Source organism: Mobula birostris, chromosome 18 (genome assembly GCF_030028105.1).
Source record: "Mobula birostris isolate sMobBir1 chromosome 18, sMobBir1.hap1, whole genome shotgun sequence".
Lineage (NCBI taxonomy): Eukaryota > Metazoa > Chordata > Chondrichthyes > Myliobatiformes > Myliobatidae > Mobula > Mobula birostris.
In genome coordinates, this window is record NC_092387.1 from 8,963,286 (window position 1) to 8,984,158 (window position 20,873).

General features: G+C 41.4%; 1 protein-coding gene across 5 annotated transcripts in view; it reads left to right on the plus strand.

The window, feature by feature from the left end:
- The window catches only part of ppip5k1a (diphosphoinositol pentakisphosphate kinase 1a), a 237,048-nt gene that overhangs the window by 114,859 nt on the left and 101,316 nt on the right, over window positions 1-20,873 (plus strand). For all 5 annotated transcript variants that reach the window (XR_011889605.1, XM_072282170.1, XM_072282171.1 and 2 more), the window contains exons 18-20: window positions 4,436-4,577; window positions 11,525-11,748; window positions 20,678-20,805. Coding sequence is in view for 4 of the 5 variants with exons in the window: in XM_072282170.1 (XP_072138271.1) it covers window positions 4,436-4,577; window positions 11,525-11,748; window positions 20,678-20,805 (494 nt within the window). In the remaining variant the exon portion in view is untranslated. The remainder of the gene's footprint in view (window positions 1-4,435; window positions 4,578-11,524; window positions 11,749-20,677; window positions 20,806-20,873) is intronic.

Sequence of the window (20,873 nt, forward strand, 5' to 3'; positions counted from 1 at the left end):
TATCGGAGTCTCCTGCCTGATGGTAGAATGTCAAAGAGGATGCTGGATGGATGGGTGAGATCCACGATAATACGAAGGGCCCTGTGTTCGCAGCACTCCTGATAAATGTTACCAATGGAGGGTAGAGAGACCCCTATGATCCTCTCGGCTGTTCTCACAGTCCTTTATAGGGGCTTCCAGTCTGATTCTCTGCTGCTTCCATACCAGATGGAGATGCAACTGCAACTTGTCAGGACATTCTCATTGGTGCTCCTGTAAAGCTCAGCTAATTTGGGGTGGAGTGGGGAAGGTGTTGCAGGGAAGCTTGCCTCAATCTCCTCAGGAAGTGGAGGCGCTATTCAGGGAGGTGATGTTGAGGGACCAGGTGAGGTCACCTGTGACGTGAACTCCCAGGAACTTGGTGCACTTAACTCTCTCTACCAAGGAGCTGTGTATGCACAGAGGGGGTGGTTCATTTGCACCTTTCTTTAGTCCACAATCACCTCCTTGGTTTTTTCCACATTCAGACTTTGCTTGTTGTCCACTACCAGTCCACTTGCTACCAGTCTACTAGCCATTCCACTTCCTCTCTATACTCCAAATCATCATCGTTGTTGAAGACGCTGTAGTGTCATCCACAAATTTGACGACACGGTGAAACATTTTTTTAAATACTGATCTGAAATCTATAAACAGCAGCTTGGCATACGAGACCCCATTTTCCATGTGGGACAGGACAGGGTGGAGGACAGAGGCTATGGCATCGTCAGTGGATCGACTCTAGTGATAAGTGAACTGGAAAGGGTTCAATGTAGCTAGGAGAATGCTGGAGGAACTCAGCAGGTTAGGCAGTATCTATGGAGAAGAGTAAACAAGTTGACATTTTGGGCTGAGACACTTCATCAGGACCTAATAAACAACTAATAATAATTACTTATTACTCTTCATTATATATAGTCTTTCATAAACTCTATTATATTTTTTGTTTTCCTGTAAATGCCTGCAAGAAATTGAATCTCAAGGATGTATATGACTAAGATATTGAAGTAGAATTAGGCCATTTGGCCCATCAAGGCTGTTCTGCTATTTCATCAAGGCTGATCCATTTCTCTCTCAGTCCCAATCTCCTACCTTCTGTCATAACCCCTCATTGCCTGACTAATCAAGAATCTATCAAACTGTGCCTTAAATATACCCAATGACTTGGCCTCCTGAGTCACCTTTGGCAACAAATTCCACAGATTCACTACTCTCTGGCTAAAGACATTCCTCCTCACCTCTGTTCTAAATGGATATCCCTTTATTCTGAGGCTGTGTCCTCTGGTCCTAGACTCCTCCACCATAGGAAACATCCTCTTTACATCCACTCTATCAAGGTCTTTCAACATTCAATGGATTTCAATGAGATCCCCCCCACCCCATTCCTCTGAATTCCGGTGAGTACAGGCCCAAAGCCGTCAAATCGGTCCTCATTCCCGGATTCATTCTTGTGAATCTCCTCTGAGCCCTCACTAAGGTCATCACATCCTTACTTAGATAAGGGACCCAAAACTGCTCACAATACTCTGAGGCTTCACCAGTGCTTTATAAAGCCTCAACATTACATCCTTGCTTTTATATTCTAGTCCTCTTGGGGGGGGGAAAAAAAATGCTAACATTGCATTTGCCTTCTTCACCACCAACTCAACCTGCAATTTAACCTTCAGGGAATTCTGCAGAAGGACTCCCAAGTCCCTTTGCACCTTGGATTTATGAATTTCTTCTCCATTTAGAAAATAGTCTATGCTTTTATTTATTCTACCAAAGTGCATGACTGTACACTTCCCAATGCTCTATGCCATCTGCCACTTCTTTGCCAGTTCTCAGAATCAGTTCAAGTCCTTCTGCAGCCTGCCTGCTTCCTCAACACTACCTGCCCTTCCACTTATCTTTGTATTATCCACAAACTTGGCCACCAAGCCACCAATTCCTTCATCCAAATCATTGACATATAATATTAAAAAGAAGAGGTCTCAACACAGAGCCTTGTGAAACACCACTAGTCACTGGCAGCCAAGCAGAGAAGGTTCCCTTTATTCCCACTCTTTGCCTCCTGCACATCAGCCAATGCTTTATCCATGTTAGAATCTTGCCTGTAATACCATGGACTTATAGCTTGTTAAGCAGCCTCATGTGCAGCAGCTTGTCAAAGGCCTTCTGAAAATCCAAGTATGCAACATCAGCCGATTTGTCTTTGTTTATCCTGCTTATTATTTAGAAACATAGAAAACCTACAGCATGATACAGGCCCTTCGGCCCACAAAGCTGTGCCGAACATGTCCTTACCTTAGAAATTACCTAGGGTTGCCCATAGCACTCTATATTTTTCTGAGCTTCATGTACCTGTCCAGGAATCTCTTAAAAGACCCTATCGTATCCGTCTCCACCACCGTCGCTGGCAGCCCATTCCACGCACTCACCACTCTCTGCGCTTTTAAAAAAAAACTTGCCCTTGAAATTTCCTCTGTACCTACTTCCAAGCACTTTAAAACTGTGCCCTCTCATACAAGCCATTTCAGCCCTGGGAAAAAAAACCTCTGACATTCTACTCAATCAATGCCTATCATCTTATACACCTCTATCAGGTCACCTCTCATCATCCGTCGCTCCAAGAGAAAAAGGCCGAGTTCACTCTACCTGCATGCTCCCCAATCCAGGCAACATCCTTGTAAATCTCCTCTGCACCCTTTCTATGGTTTCCACGTCCTTCCTATAATGAGGCAACTAGAACTGAGCACAGTAACACTTGGTCACAACCGTACTTGGATGCCAAAAGCCACCATTTTGTCCTGGAATTCATCTCAACAGTTCATGTTTGGACCAATTTTGTTATGAGTCTTAAAGTCAAGCAATTCTTGTGGAAAAAATAATCTGAGCAGTGAGGAGGTTGTTGATAAATACCACCACCAGTACCGCCTTGTTTTGATCATTCTGTCTATTCTTCAAAGAATTCTAATAGATTTGTCAGGCAAGATTTTCCTTTGAGGAAACCATACTGACTTCAGCCTATTTTATTATGTTTCTCCAAGTACCCCAAAACCTCATCCTCAACAATTGATTCCAATACCTTCCCAGCCACTGAGATTAAACTAACTGGCCCGTAATTTCCTTTCTTCTGCCTCTCTTCCTTCTTAAAGAGTGGAGTGACATTTGCAATTGGCCATTCCTCTGGAACCATGCCAGAATCTATTGATTTTTGAATGATCATTACAAATGCCTCCACAATCTCTTCAGCCACCTTTTCAGAACTCTGGGGTGTACCCCATTTCCATTTCCTTGTTTTCCATTATTACCTCTCCAGCATCATTTTCCAGTGATCCAATATCTATTCTCGCCTCTCTTTTACTTTTTATATATCTGAAGAAACTTTTGGTATCCTGTTTAAGGTTATTGACTATCTTCACTTCATACACAATCTTTTCCATGTTTATGACCTTTTTAATTGCCTTCTCTTGGTTTTTAAAAGCTCCCAATCCTCTAACTTCCCACTAATTTTTGCTCTGTTATACGCCCTCTCTTTTGGCTGTTATGTTTGACTTTGCTTGCCAGCCATGTTTGCATCATTCTGCCTTTAGAATACTACTTTGGAATGTATATATCCTGTGCCTTCCAGCCATCGCTGCTCTGCTTTCATTTCTGCTAGTGTTCCCTTCCAATCAGTTTTGGCCAGATCTCCTCTCATGCCTCTGTAATTCCCTTTACTCCACTGTAATATTGATACATCTGACTTTAGCTTCTCCTTCTCAAATTCCAGGGTGAATTCTATTGTATTATGATTACTGCTCCCTAAGGGTTCTCTACCTTAAGCACTCTAATCCATTTCGATTCATTACACAACACGCAATCCAGAATAGCTGATCTCCTAGTGGGCTCAACCACGAGCTGCTCTAAAAAGCCACCTTGTAGGTGTTCTACAAATTCTCTCCCTAGGGATGCAGCCCCCACCTGATTTTTCTAATCGACCTGCATATTGAAATCTCCCATGACTATTGTAACGTTGCCCTTTTGACATGTCTTTTCTATCTCCTGCTGTAATTTGTAGCCTGCATCTTTGCTACTGTTCAGAGACCTGTATATAATTCCCAACAGCGTCTTTTTACCCTTGCAGTTTCTTAGCTCTCACAACAAGGATTCTGTGTCTTCTGATCCTATGCCACCTATTTTTGATGATTTATGGCAAGACATACAACTTTGATGATAAATTTACTTTGAACTTCAAATTGTGTTACTTTAAGACCAAATCAGCTATTTTTTTAATCAAGTAAATAGCATTGGTCAGTTAAAGTTGTAATGTTTGATGAGAGAGTTTTGTGTTTATTGAAATTACAACTACATCAAACTCAAACAGCAGTAAATTTGGTTTTAGTTCCTTGTGTTTATTAACGCTTTGCTCCTGGTCTGTTTTCCTCCTTTGCAGCTGGCTCCCACTGGCAGTGCTTCTCTCATTAACTCCATGAAATTAATTCAAAACCCTGTCACCACTTGTGATCGAGTTTACTCCTTGGTTCAGAGCTTGACCTCACAGATTAAGAAGCGGTTAGAAGACCCCAAGTCAGCAGGTAAATCCATGTTTTGATTCATAGAATTATTCAAAAAGTTTAAAAATGTAGGAGGAATAACAGATTCTCTCCTTAAGGTATAAAAGCAAAACTGTGGAAATAACCAGATGGTCAGACAGAATTTATAGAAGGAGTTGATGTTTCAGGCCAATAATTTTCACCTGAATGGTTACCGTACTCTCTTTCCGAAGATGCTGCCTGATCATTTGAATTTCTAGTTCCCATTATATATACAGTTGTTCTGTACTGGTTGTTATTTCGAGGGAACTAGAGATGCCTGATGTAATGATTCTCAGCGACACTGTGTGGAACACTACTTCCTTCTATCACTCTGCAGCACCTTCCATAACTGCTGAAAGTTCAAGTTTATTCTCACACACATAATACATGAAGTAGTATTCCCATAAATAAATTCAGATAATAAGGCGCAGATACATTACAATTTAAAAAATAAACAGTTTGTCACTACTGGCACTTCATATGTGATGAAACCTAGATGGTGGTAGGGATTTCTTACAGCCTGGGGTAAGAAGCTGTTTCCCATCCTAACAGTCCTAATGTTGCAGTGCCTCTTGCCTGATGGTGGCAAGTCACAGTGATTGCTGCATGGAGGGGAGACGGTGCTAAGGGCCCTGCATATGCACTGCGCCTGATAAGTATCTCTCTTGGGTGGAAGAGAGACCTTGACAATCTTCTCAGCAGTCCTCACAATCATTTATAGGGACTTACGGTCAGATGCCTTGCAATTCCTGTACTAGACAATGGCAACACCGTTGGTCTGGACACAGTCGATGGTACTTCTGTAAAATTTGGTTAAAGTGGGGTGTGGTGGTGGGGGAGCCTCACTCAGGAAGTAGAGACACTGCTGTGCTTTCTTTATTTATTTTTAAATATTTATTTTTATTTTTATTTATCACAAATAAACAAAAAAACACAGCACATCCACAAAAACCACATTGTTTTATGGGAAGGATGTAATAGCGAAATGGAGGTCATTTAAAGGTGAAATTTTGAGGGTGCAGGATCTTCATGTTCCTGTTAGGTTGAAAGGAAAGGTTAAAAGTTTGAGAGAGCCATGCTTTTCAAGGGATATTGGAAACTTGGTTTGGAAAAAGAGAGGGATCTACAATAAATATAGGCAGCTTGGAGTAAATGAGGTGCTCGAGGAATATAAAGAATGTAAAGAGAATCTTAAGAAAGAAATTAGAAAAGCTAAAAGAAGATATGAGGCTGCTTTGGCAAGTAAAGTGAAAATAAATCCAAAGGGTTTCTACAGTTATATTAATAGCAAAAGGATAGTGAGGGATAAAATTGGTCCCTTAGAGAATCAGAGTGGACGGCTATGTGCGGAGCCAAAAGAGATGGGGAGATTTTGAACAATTTCTTTTCTTCGGTATTCACTAAGGAGAAGGATATTGAATTGTGTAAGGTAAAGGAAACAAGAAGGGTAGTTATGGAAAGTATGATGATTAAAGAAGAGGAAGTACTGGCGCTTTTAAGGAATATAAAAGTGGATAAATCTCCAGGTCCTGACAGGGTATTCCCTAGGACCTTGAGGAAAGTTAGTGTGGAAATAGCAGGGGCTCTGACAGAAATATTTCAGATGTCATTAGAAATGGGGATGGTGCTGGAGGATTGGCGCATTGCTCATGTTGTTCCATTGGTTAAAAAGGGTTCTAAGAGTAAACCTAGCAATTATCAGCCTGTGAGTTTGATGTCAGTGGTGGGTAAATTGATGGAAAATATTCTTAGAGATGGTATAATATAATTATCTGGATAGACAGGGTCTGATTAGGAACAGTCAACATGGATTTGTGGGTGGAAGGTCATGTTTGACAAATCATATTGAATTTTTTGATGAGTTTACTAGGAAAGTTGACGAGGGTAAAGCGGTGGATGTTGTCTATATGGACTTCAGTAAGGCCTTTGACAAGGTTCCAGACGGAAGGTTAGGAAGGTTCTTCAATCATTAGGCATTAATATTGAAGTAGTAAAATGGATTCAGATGTGGCTGGATGGGAGATGCCAGAGAGTAGTGGTGGATAACTGTGTCAGATTGGAGGACGGTGTCTAGTGGTGTGCCTCAGGGATCTATACTGGGTCCAATGTTGTTTGTTACATATATTAATGATCTGGATGATGGGGTGGTAAATTGGGTGAGTAAGTATGCAGATGATACTAAGATAGGTGGAGTTGTGGATAATGAAGTAGGTTTTCAAAGCTTGCAGAGAGATTTAGGCCGGTTAGAAGAGTGGGCTGAAAGATGGCAGATGGCATTTAATGCTGATAAATGTGAGGTGCTACATTTTGGTAGGACTAATCAAAATAGGACATGCATGGTAAATGGTAGGGCGTTGAAGAATGCAGTAAACCAGAGGGATCTAGGAATAATGGTGCATAGTTCCCTGAAGGTGGAATCTCATGTGGATAGGGTGGTGAAGAAAGCTTTTGGTATGCTGGCCTTTATTAATCAGAGCATTGAGTATTGGAGTTGGGATGTAATGTTGAAATTGTATAAAGCATTGGTGAGGCCAAATTTGGAGTATTGTGTACAGTTCTGGTCACCAAATTATAGGAAAGATGACAATAAAATTGAGAGAGTACAGAGGAAATTTACTAAAATGTTGCCTGGATTTCATCTCCTAAGTTACGGAGAAAGGTTGAACAATTTAGGTCTTAATTCTTTGGAGCGTAGAAGGTTGAGGGGGGACTTGATAGAGGTATTTAAAATTGAGGGGGATTGATAGAGTTGACGTGGATAGGCTTTTTCCATTGAGAGTGGGGGAGATTCAAACAAGAGGACATGAGTTGAGAGTTAAAGGGCAAAAGTTTAGGGTTAACATGAGGGGGAACTTCTTTACTTAGAGAGTGGTAGCCGTGTGGAACAAGCCTCCAGCAGAAGTGGTTGAGGCAGGTTTGATGTTGTCATTTAAAGTTAAATTGGATAGATATATGGACAGGAAAGGAATGGAGGGTTATGGGCTGAGTGCAGGTCAGTGGGACTAGGTGAGAGTAAGAGTTCGGCACGGACTAGAAGGGCCAAGATGGCCTGTTTCTGTGCTGTATTTGTTATATGGTTATAACAAAATCAAATTAAATATTGAGTAGCAAAAGGGAAAAAAATATAAAGGCAAAAGTAAACATACACAGCAGAGGTGCACTGCACCAAAAAACCTCAGTCCTTACCCCGTAAGAAAGTCCAATACAGGGCCCCATATCCTTTCAAAGATGTCCCCTCTGTCCTCATTACATAGTCTCAGTCTCTCCAAATGTAAAGTATTTGCCAGTTCTCTCAGCCACAGATCGTACGTAGGCACAGAGTCCATTTTCCACATTTGCAGGATTAACTTCTTAGCAATCACCATTCCAAATAATACAGCCATTTTTTCGTGCATATTGGCTGAAGATGGGGAGCTTGTTGCTCCAAGGATGGCTATGAACGGGTAAGGTTCCCACCGCTTCCCAAAAGCCTCAGAGAATCTGTGAAAAATACTTTTCTAGTATGCATAAAGCTTACAACATGACCAGAATGAATGTGACAAGTTACTGTTCACAGATTTACATCTATTACAAACTGGTAAAACATCAGGGTAGAAACTGCAACTTTTCTTTGGAATAATGGAGTCTATGTATTGACTGCTGTTTTTACTTGACTAAGAGGTGGTGTTGAAGGGACAGGTGAGATCTCAGTGTCGCAAAAGCAAAGGAGCTGGTTGAGGATTACAGGAGAAATGGAGACAGGCTAACCCCTATTGACATCAATGGATCTGGGGTTGAGAGGGTGAACTGCTTAAAGTTGCTCGGCCTCTTTCATCTCAAACGGTTGAAGAAGTTGGGTATGGGCCCCCAGATCCTTAGAACTTTCTACAGGGCCACAACTGAGAGCATCCTGGCTGGCTGCACCTGCCTGGTATGGGAACTGTACTTCCCTCAATCACAGAATTCTTCAGAGAGTGGTGCAGGCAGCCCAGCGCATCTGTGGATGTGAACTTCCCACTATTCAGGACATTTACAAAGACAGGTGTGTGTTTCTTTTTTTTAAAAAAAAAAGCCCGAGGGATCATTGGGGACCCAAGACACCCCAACCACAAACTGCTTCAGCTGCTACCATCTGGGAAACAGTACCGCAGCATAAAAGCCAGGCCCAACAGCTCCAGGACAGCTTCTTCCACCAGGCCATCAGACTGATTAATTCATGCTGATACAATTTGATTTTTATGTTACATGACTGTCCTGTTGTACATACTATTTATTACAAATTACTGTAAATTGCACATTTAGATGGAGACAATGTAAAGATTTTTCTGATGTATATGAAGGATGTAAGTAACAAAGTCAATTCAATTCAATTCTGATTGTGCTAGTTAAGTTAAAATAGAATATCCACAGTTCAAGATTACTCTGATACAATATAGTGCTTTTACAACTAACGTATACAAAGAAATTTGGTCCAGTCACCCCCCACTGACTAGCTTTCCAACCTACCTCTTTCTACCTACTGCTCTCCAATTATCTGGTGCAATAAAATCTCAAAGTTGGTTGTTTCCTTCTCTCCCAGAGGACACTTTAAATGGGTCGTGTTAGGTTTAAGCAGTCCTGATGAACGGAATTTTGAACAACCTTAACCTCTACGTTCAGGCAGCTGGAGAGAGAAGCTATCTAAATTTGCCTGGGCCTGGCAGGGCTAATGCTTTGCATCCTACCTTGTGCTGCTAATGAATCCTCAGATAATGAGCATTCCCATGTGTAAGCACTGACCAGCTTTTGGGCAGGATTGATGTAGAAAGTAATATTCAAAATTGTTTAATCCCATTTCGCGTACACAAGTGTAAAGGAGAATTAAATAATTGTTGCTCCTGATCTGATGCAGTATATAAAAAACAGATTAAGATAAAGAACACAACATTTTAAAAAAACACAGTAAATACATAGGTAGCTTATACGCAGAGATTGATTGCATGCACATAAAATGATGCCAAGTACAGGAGAATCTGTACATAAGATGACTCTGACAAGTGATGATAAAGCAGTAGTGGCGGGGGGAGCGGTAGGGTGGGTTAGTGGGTGAAGATGTTGATTAGCCTTATTGCTTGAGGAAAGTAACCATGTTTGAGTTTGGTGGTCTTGGCACGGGTGCTACGTAGCCACCTCCAATAGGAATCGGATAAACAGTCCATGAGCATGGTGGGTGGGATCCTTCAAGATAGTGCTGGCCTTTTTCCAGCACCTTTCTGTATATGTGTCCTTGATAGCAGGTAGGCTGGTGACGGTGATGCATTGGCATTTTTGACTATTGTTGGAAAACCTTCCTGACTGTCACAGTGTAGTTTCAGTACTTACACCACACCAGTGTCTGACAATCACGGTCTCCAAGAAGATGGATCTAAATAATTACTCTTGATATTTAAAGGCATTACCATTGTTGCACCTTCCACCATCAATAGCAAAGGATTGTCATTGACCAGAAACTTAACTGGAATAACCACGCAAGTCTTATGAATGCAATAAAAAAAATGTTTTGAAATGCGCAGCAGGCCAGGTAGTATGGGGAGAGAAACACATGCAGGCTTCTGATCTTCCATTAAAGCTCCAGTCAGAGAGTGACTGTGGAGTGTAACTCATTACCAGTCTTTTCACTGTCCACAAAGAACAGGCTCAGTATGTGATGGAATACTCCCCTCTTGCTTGGATGAGTGCAATTCCAATAATGCCCCAGAAAGTTGATTCCATCCAGAACAAAGCTGCTTCCTTGATTGGCATCCATAACCGTTGTGGCTGCACTGTGCATTTTCTGTAGAATACACTAAAGTAATTTATTTGGGTGAATTCCTGAAACACTCTTAACAGCACTGTGGGAGCTGACCTTCCCAAGGGTATTTTATTATTGCTTTAGGCCAGTTTTCCTGTAAGCCTCAAGTCCCATGTGAGAATGAGGTACAGAGAAAACCAGCAGAATGTGGAAGGTTGGGTGAGCCATGAGGGTTGCCTTTCTTGAGGTGTTTCTAGCCAGTGTTCCCAAGCAACTTTTGCAGTAGTTACTTTCTGGAGTAGTTGGGTACATGTAGTCATAGTGTAATTACTTGAGGTGAGTATGATATTCTCCTAAGGGGATGTCTGTTGGTGGGTCCACAGATATCTGTAGAAGCCAATCTGGGATCCGCATGTTCTGGTGGACTGTGGCCAAGAGTAAATGATGGTTATGGTTAGTGAACGGGTCTTTTGGTTGTTTATTCCCTCCTTTCGCAGCTGCCACTTGTTCTCTGCGGCACAATTCTCATGTAACACGGCTCCCTCTTGAACAGATTTCCTCCAATGTCTTCCCAGTTTTTAAGATTTGATGCTGAATTTCTTCAGGCTGATTTTGATATCTTTGAAGTGTTTCTTTTGTCCATCAGGGGCTTGCTAACCTTGCTTCAGTTGGGAGTAAAGGATGTGTTTGGGAGACGTGAGTTGGGTATCAGGATGATGTAACCTATCCATCGGATTTGATATTACTTTATTGTGGAGGAGATGCTGTTCACGTTGGCCTCCTCCAGTACGCTGGTGTTAGTGCGTCTGTCCTTCCAGATGATTCTGAAAATCTCTTGTAAAGGTATTTAGTGATATTGTTCCAGGGCTTTCAGGTGCCTAGTGTAGTTGCTCCACAATTCAGCTCCATACAGTAATGGAGGAAGGACTGCTGCTCTATTGACCAGAAGTTTTGTTTGGACCTGTAAGCCACGGTTTTCAAAGACTCTTTCCCTTATTCTTGCATAGGCTTCACTAGCGCTACTCAGATACATGTGCAAGTGTAACAGCATTTTATTAAGAGAAATTGTGGATTTTTGTTTTCACAGCTTCACAAATTTTCTTTGCTACATGCTGTGGCTTTACTCCATTCTTTCTAGATTTTAGCTTGGTGGTATATAAAAGAACCTGTTTAACATGGTGGATGTTGTAACTTGTAGACCTTCAGCTGTACCACAGTGAGACCCTGGAGCTAATGTTGCAACGCTGGTTAAAACTGGAGAAAGATTTCAGGATGAAGAGCGGCCGCTATGACATCAGTAAAATCCCAGATATCTATGATTGCATCAAATATGATGTGCAACACAACAGCGCTTTAAAGCTTGAGGACACCTTGGAACTCTTCAAGCTCTCCAAGGCCCTTGCAGATATCATTATCCCTCAGGTAAGAATTAATTGAACTAGATAGTAAGTGTTCATATACTGACAATACTTCTGAACTCAGTTTTGAGCTTAACCATTTCACATAATCAACATTGCTGGTACTTTTCATTTCATATTTCTGCCAGTCTCTCCATGCTCCTCTTCAGTATTTGCACCTCTTCTAGGCTGGCTTTTTTTTTGGCTTAGCACTACTGAATGAAGAAAATGTTGTTTTAAAAGGGTCAGCTTTTTTGTATGCACTGGCATCAACTGCAGTTGTATTGCATTGCCGTTAGGTGGCACTGATGCCACCTGCTGATGCCCGAAAGCATATATATTTGATATATTCTGCCTCCTGTGTTTTAATATTCCAGGTCCTCGGCTACAGCTTCTGTTTGGCAATTCAAGATAAACCTTATAATTCAAATGACTTTCCATCAAACTAGATCCTCTTTAAATTGAATTAATGCTGGTGCACGGCTGATTTGAAGGCTGCGTCTCATACACTTGTGCCACACACAGAAATAGAATAGATCCTGTTTTGAATGAAGCATATCTGCATCAGTGCTCTCTACCTTTCATTCGCCACTCACAGGAAAGCTCCCTGGCCATTCTTTGTTTGAATGACTCAATTCATTTTCAGGCAAAGAAAAGCCTTGTGCGTTTATTGTAGAGGAGAATTGCTAGACTATGCTGCTTGTGCACAGTTCTCGTCTGCATACTATGAAAAAGACATAAAATCACTTGAAGGTACAGAATAGATATACAAGGATGATGTAAGTTGCAGCTAAAGAGGGGAAAGCAGTTTGGTGCTTTTTACTTTACGAAAGGGAAGATGTAGAGGTAACCTCTTCAAAATTATTATTAGGTTGGACAAAATAGATGTGTAGAGACATTCTGTTATGGGAGAATGTAAAACTGAGGCTGTAAGTACAATAATTATTAATAAATGTATTTACTCAGAGAGACACCTGGGGGAGGGAACAATTTGGATGATTTCCTTTGGATGTAGTATCTGCAAGGAAATGAGATAAATGTTACAAAATAAATGTTATAAGGATACTCATGTGGGGTACAAATGTATGCACAGACAAGATGGGCAAAATGGCCTGTTACACTGCTGTGTATTCTGTGCAATTTAAGAGGAACTTTAACAAGGCAATGCAACATTTCAAATGAACACAAACAGTACAGGACAAGAACAGGCCCTTTAGCCCACAGTATTGTACCAAGGTAATTAAACGATTAAAGGGCTAACTAAACTCATCCCTTCTGCCTACACAAGATCTGTATCCTTCCAATCTCTGCATATCATGTCAAAGTAAATTTATTATCGAAGTATGCACGTGTCACCATAAACTACCTTGAGATACATTTTCTTGCGGGCATTTACAGGAAAATAAAGAAATACAATAGAATTTATGACAAATTATACACAAAGACTGACAAATAACCAATGTGCAAAAGAAGACAAATTGTGCAAATAAAAATACATAATACAGAGACCATGGGATGTAGAGTTCTTGAGAATGAGTCTAGGTTATGGAATTGGTTCATCTTTGAGGCGTGTGAAGTTATCCAAGCAGCACACACACAATGCTGGAGGAACTCAGCAGGCCAGGCAGCAGCATCTCTGGGGCGGGGGGAGGTAGTAAACAGTAGACGCTCCGGACCTTTCATCAGGAGCAGAAAGGGGGACGAATTTAGAAGCTGGGAAGTGAAAGGCGAAAAGGTAAAGGGCTGAAGAAGAAGAACAAAACTGCAAGCAGTACCATGTACAGTTGCAGCATAACCTCCCTGCCCTTAAATTCAATCACCCTAGCAATGAGGCTGATATTCCAGTTGCCTTCTAGGTAACCCTTTGTTTTTAGACATTTTGATCCTAGGAAAAGGATCCTGATTATCTACTATACATATCTCTCATAATCTTATAAACTTCTCTCCGGTCTCCTCTTAGCCTCTATCAGTCCAGACATATTCAGTGGTGTGAAAGCACATGGGAAGAGAAAGGACTTTTATTTAAATAGCAGAAATATAAAATAAAAGCATTCCATATACTTTACATATACTTAAATATCAAGAATTATGTTAACTGGTTTGTAGATGAGCCTATCAACTATTTTGTTCATTGAAAAATGTAATATTCTTTAAGATGAATGACCGGAGGGTAGCTGTTGACGTGTACTTGGTGATGTGGGTCTCTAATGGACTGTTTCATCCAGAAGCCACTGAATTAAATCTATGGAAGGATTTTTTCTTGGTCTCTATTGCAATTAGGTTTTTATTTAGTGATCTGTTCTTTCCTTGTGTAGTTCTCATGCATTATAATTGAGATAATAACGAACTATTGAGGCCATTGCCAGAAATAGAAAGCTGTACATATTTGCAGTCAAAACTGTTGGGCTTTATTTACTCATTTGGTCTAGCATGTTCACTGTTTTGGTATATTCCACTTATTTAAATTATCATCTCTCTCATGCGTTAAATAGGTTTGTAAGTCTGCATCACTGTCTAATCATAAATCTCTATTCTGACGTTTCTCCAATGGTGACGCTTTTCACTGTGGACAAAGCTTTAGTATGCAAGCTTTGCAGGCACTGTCTGCACGTACAGTCTGCTTTGCTTGAGCTCCACCCTCCAAATTGCAATAGATGTAAATCTCCCATCTTTTATTCTTAGATGCTTTACTGACGTTCATTCTACAATTAACTGGAAACTTGCTCAAGTGTATCTTCAGTGGCACGAAGCTCATGATTATCACCAATATCAATTACGTGTGCTCTTTGTCTCATTTTATATATAGTAATCGACTATGTATTTCTTTTGTTGGATTTGGCAGAATGCTCCATCCCTCTCTCTTTGTTTCACTGCTTGCCTCTCTTTCCCCTGCCTCTGCTGTTTGTCTCATTCCCTATCTCAACTGAATGTGCATATGCACATGCACAGAGAAAACTGATGCAGAGTCTGTCATGAAATCAGTGAATGGGAATTCTGTCCGCAGTGTCTGGTTTTTGGCTGATTCTCGACTGATGGTAAATGTGCATCTTAGCACACAGCATTATTTCCTTCTCTGGTTGCCAAATGGGAATTTGGCATTATCGATTGCAACAGATGCATATGCCAGATTTTGGGGAATATTGTGCACTAGAGTATTGCAGAGTGGCTTTATAATTCGTGATAGTTTTGACAGTATAATCTTCTTAGCTCCTTGTCTTCCCTCACTTATTCCCATATTAATCAACTAATTATTTGGAACAGGAAATAAATTGCTGACTTGTAGAGAGTAAAGTTCCCAAGAAAACTAATTGAGGTTTCAGCCTGCTTGGCATTGTTCTAGGAATAAAAGTCCTTTCCCACTTGCTCCCACGCCATTGAATATTTCTCACTTAAGAAGTTCAGGAGATGACCTTGAAGTCTTTTTTATGAATGAACTGTCTAGAAACTTATGATAAGGTAACATAAAAACAGTTTTACCTTTTTAAAAAAAAATCGAAGCCCTAATGAATTTCCAGCGCCTGTATTGTGGGATGAGCAAGATACCTGAAAATCTAATTGTGTGCTTTTACTTCTCACTGGATTGCCATATAATGGAATAATATCTGTTTCATAGTTAACCCAAAAGCAAGTTGCTGGCTGGTTTAAGAAATTGTTTAAAGCAATCTTAATGACACCTTCACTGAATGTTTATTCCTGCTAACCCAGCCAAGGTTTATGGCTGTGAGTTTGTGTGAACAGAATTGAGTGAATTCAGCAATAAGCATTTAGTTTGCACAAGTCCTAGCTTTTTGTCTCAGCTATGCCCAGCATTATACACAGTGGCCATTTTGTTAGGTATGCCTGTACACCTGCTTGATATAAAGTGGTCTAATCAGCCAATTATGTGGCAGCAACACAATGCATAACATCATATAGACATGGTCAAGAGGTTCAGTTGTTGTTCAGACCAAATATCAGAATGGGGAAAAAATATGATCTAAGTGACTTTGACCATGGACTAATTATGGTACCAAACGGGGTGGTTTAATATCTCAGAAACTGCTGATCTGGGATTTTCATGCACAACAGTCTCTAGAGTTTACAGAAAATGGTGTGAAAAACAAAAAAAAAAAATCCAATGAACAGCAGCTCTGTGGGTGAAAGCACCATATTAATGAGAGTGATCAGAGGAAACTGGTTCAAGCTGCTGACAGGAAGGTGACAGTAACTCAAATAACCACGCATTACAACAATGGTGTGCAGAAGAGCATCTTGAATGGACAACAGGTCAAATCTTAAAGAGCATGGGCTACAGAAGCAGAAGACCACATTGGGTTCCACTCTGTACCTTGAAGTAGCCAGTGAGTGTATATTTTCTAACAATGTGACAGTTAAATTGCAACTTTGTCAAAGGTCTTACTAGTTTCCCTGGATGTGAAGTATTGTTCCATCTCTTGTTATTTGAACATGGAACATAGAATACTGCGTAGGACATAGAACATGAATAGCAACGCATAGGAACAGGCTATTATGCTTACAGTGCTGTGTTGAATGAGCTAAAAAGCAAATCAAAAACACCCAAACACTAATCTCTCCTACCTGCACCTACACCATGTCCATATCCTTCCATCTTCCTTATATCCATGTCCCTATCCAAACGTCTTTTAAAAACCTTTAATATATTTGCCTCTACCACCATACCAGGCAGTGCATTCCAGGCATCCACAACTCTCAGAGTAAAAAAAAACTTAGTCTTCACATCCCTCTTGAACCTATCCTAGCACAGATCCCTGTGGAACGCCACTAATTAGATTAAATTAGATTCAACTTTATTGTCATTGTGCCGAGTACAGATAGAAATCCAATGATACAATTACAGACCTCCAGCTCGAATAAGTCCCTTTAACCACTACCCTCTGTCTTTTAATCGCAAGCCAGTTCTGAATCCAAACAGCCAACTTGCTGCAGATCCCATGCATCTTAATCTTCTGAATTAGTTTCCTATGAGGAACTTTGTCAAACGCCTTACTAAAATCCATGTAGACAACATCCACTGCCCTACCCTCATCAATCTCCCTTGTCACCTTGTCAAAAAAACTTAAGTTGGTAAGGCATGACATGGCATGTACAAAGCCATGCTGGCTCTCGCTAAGTAGGCCACCGGCTTCCAGATGCTCATATCCCATCCCAAGGAACTTTTGCTGGCAACTGGCATGAGACTCACTGGTCTGTATTTCCCAGGATTTTCCCTTGTTCCCTTCTTAAGTAGAGATACAACATTAGCCACTTGTCAGGCCTCTGGGGCCTTGCCTGTGGCTAGAGAGGACGTAAAGATACTGGTCAAGGCCCCAGCAATCTCGTCTCTTGCCTCCTTCAATAGCCTATGGTAAATCCCATCATTCCCTGGGGCTTTATCCACCTTAGTACACATTAGGAGGCCCAATACTGAAGCCAAGTACTCATTAAATACCTCACTCACACTCTCTGCATCCAAGAAAATGTTATCCCCTTTATCCTTGAGTAGTTATCCTCTAACTCTTGATGTATGTGTAGAATTGCCCCATGATGTTATGCCATACTAATTATATCAATGACTCTTACTTAATCTAATCCTTCTCCACACATTGATCATATCCTTCCCTTCTCTGTATATTCATGTTCTCATTTGATGAACAGAACTGATCTGTGAGTTCCTTGTTCCCTCACCTTAATACACCTGCTTCCCACCACACTCTGAGCTTAAAACCTTTACCCCATAATCATTCATCTCTTGGTTTACTGCAACCCCATTTCCTGCTCCATCACCTTTAGGCAGCTTGATGGCCCTTCATCCTCCATAAGTCTCTCTTGGTATTGTGCTGTTACAGGCATTAATTTATTACAGGAGATCCTGCAGGAATACAGAGCAACAACCATATCTTTGGTAGAGGGAAGAAGTCAAGTTCCCACAGTTACCTTGACTATACCTCTTCCCACCCTGTCTCCTGTAAAAGTGATACTCCCTTTTCTCAGTTCCTTCATCTCCGCTGCATCTTTCCCAGGATACGGTTTCCTTTCCAGGACATAGGAGATATCCTCCTCCTCCAAGAACAGGATTTCCCTTCCTCCACTGTTGATGCTACTCTCACCTGCACTCACTCCATCTTCCTGCCGTCTTAACAGTGATAGAGATCCTCTTGTCCATACCTACCACCCTATGAGCCTCTGCACCCAACACATTATTCTCTGCAACTTCTGCCATCTCCAAAGGGATCCTATCACCAAGCATATATTTACCTCCCATCCATTTTCCACAGGGATCGGTCCCTCTATGATTCCCTTGCCCACTCATCCCTCCCCACTAATCTCCCTCCTGGCACTTATCCCTGCAAGTGGCTAAAATGCTACACCTGCCCGTTCACCCTCACCTGCCCGTTCACCCTCACCTGCCCGTTCACCCTCACCTACCCATTCACCCTCACCACCTCATCCATTAAGGGCCCAAAACAGTTCTTCCAGGTGAGGTAGCACTTCATCTGCGTATCTTGTGCTGCAATGAGACTACCCTCGGTACAGGAGTAACACCTTGTATTCCTCCTTTCCTTTCTCCTCTGGTCCACTGTCCTCTCCCATCAGATTCCTACCTCTCCAGCCCTTTACCTTTCCTATCCATCTATCTTCACCTGTCACCCAGCTAGCCTCCTTCCCCTCCACCCACCTTTTTCTTCTGTCATCTCCCTTCCTTTCCAGTCCTGAAGAAATGTCTCAGCTCAAAATGTCAACTATTTATTCATTTCCATAGATGCTGCCTGACTTGCTGAGTTCCTCCAGCATTTTGAGTGTTGCTTTGGATTTCCAGTATCTGCAGAATTTCTGGTGCTTAAGTTCAAGTTTAATTGTCATTCAACCATCCACATGAATACAGCCAAACAAAACAGCATTTCTCCGGGGCCAAGGTGCAAAACACCAAACCAACAGTCACACACAGCACGTATAATTATGATATCAGAGAAGCATGCAGTTACAAAAGAAAATGATTTTGTAAAAGTAATAATATAGCCCAAGTCCCTGAGTGTCATGGCCTGTAGATTGCTGGTGCATGGATATTATTCTGCAGCCACGTTTCTGCAAGAGCACCCCCACAGCAGTTGCTGGTAACACACAGTGCAGCCGCAGGTGAAGACAATCCAGCTCGTTTCCCGCTGAGCAAACACTGAAGGGCAGCGGCGACGGGAGGGGACGGTCTCCAATTCAGCTTGAAATCTAGCAGCACACAACTAGCTCCTGAGGCATGAATGAGGGCCTGGCTGATGGGGATAAAATGCTGTGCAGAATCGGCCATTGGTTTGTTGGTTTGTGCTGCTGTATTCCAAAATAGCAGCTTTCTTCCACCGCACCCCCCCACCCCCGTTTTTTCTTTTATCTGATCGAGCTACATGAAAAGTACCTCTTTTGATTGAGTTATCTGTTCAGCTGTTCCTCTGGCATGGTGTTGAGATTTGTCTAACAGTGCTGCTGTGAGGCATCTTGGGATGTGGCACTGTGTTAATGAGCTATATAAACTAACTGCTAGTTATTGAGGAGGTGGGATTGATTTATTAAGGGACTGGGTAACACACTGAGAAATTGTAGGGCTTTGTTCCACAGCAGACAGAAAACAGTTGGTGAATGTAAAAACTGCAGAACTAAAAAAATTCAGATGCTGCTTTAAATGAGCGGTAGCAGATATTCGAAACACAGAAGGCTATTTGTACTGGATCTTGGCCGAGGCAATCCAATACTAGGCCCCTTGCTCTGTGACCTTGTTACCAATTTGTTTCTTAGAGCAAACATGCCTGGCTGTAATCTGTATCTGTGGCAAAATTATTCCTGAAAAATAAACTTACTGATAATCTGCTTCTTCAATCTTACAATGCTATTGTAAATTGATGACAAGTTATCAAAGACCCTAATGCTTTCTTATTCACTCAGTCAAATCCTATCAGAATAAAAATTGCTGTTAAATCCAGCTTTGGCCTTGTAAAGTGCGGCCAATCTCTCTTTCTTTGAGCTATTGGTTGGTATACGCTTGTAACTTTGTGTGGTGCCTCTCTCTAGTGTTTATCAGTTTCCTGTAATGGAATGAATGGCCTGTACTTCAGTTGTGGCTGAACCATTGCCCATATATTTACCATAAGCTCTTTCATTAGACCAGGAGAAAATAGGCCCAGAATTATACTATTAGTCCATTGAGTTTGCTCCTTCACTTCATTGTGGCTGATTTATTATACCCCTCAATTCCATTCTCCTGCCTTCTCCCTGTAACCTTTGATGCCATTACTAATCAAGAACCTATCAACCTCCACTCTAAATATACCCAATGACCTGATCTCCACAACTATCTGCAGCATTCAATTCCACAGATTGATCACCCTCTAGCTAAAGAAACTCCTCCTCATCTCTGTTTTAACAGGGTGTTCTTGTATTCTGAGGTTCTGCCCTCTGGTCCTAGGCTCCCTCCACTTACAGAAATATCCTCTCCACATCCACTCTGTCTGGCCTTTCAATATTCAATATGTTCAAATGAGATCCTCCCCTCATTAATCTAAACTCCAGTGATTAAAGGCTCAGTGCAATCAAATGCTCCTCTTACATTAACCCTTTCATCCCCAGGATCATTCTTGCAAACCTTGGAACCTTCTCAACTGCAGGCACATCCTTGGGTAAAGAAAATGGGGCAAATCTTTCTTTCTGTGAGCTCCCATTCCCATCAGTGGGGATTGTGTTTGTAACCTTGGTTCCTCTCTGTTGCTGTTAATCAGTTTTCTGTAATGGAATGAATGGCCTGTGCTTCAGCTGTGCCTGAACTATTGTCCGTAGGGTTTACTGTAATCTGTTTTATTTTCGATTCTTTGAGTGCAGAACTTTTGTCAGGAGCCTGAGAGTGCTGGATCTGACCAAGCATCTGTTTATGCTGGGCTGCATATTGCAGACTTTTACTGTTTTCCTTTCTGTAGGAATATGGCATCAATAAGGAAGAGAAGCTCGATATTGCCTATGGATACTGCCTTCCACTGATCAAGAAGATGCAGTTGGATTTACAAAGGACACATGAAGATGAATCTGTCAATAAACTGCACCCACTGTAAGTTGGGTGTTGAAAGGATGAACCTTAGTTGCTTTCAGAGTGCCCATGCACTTGTTCAAACCCTG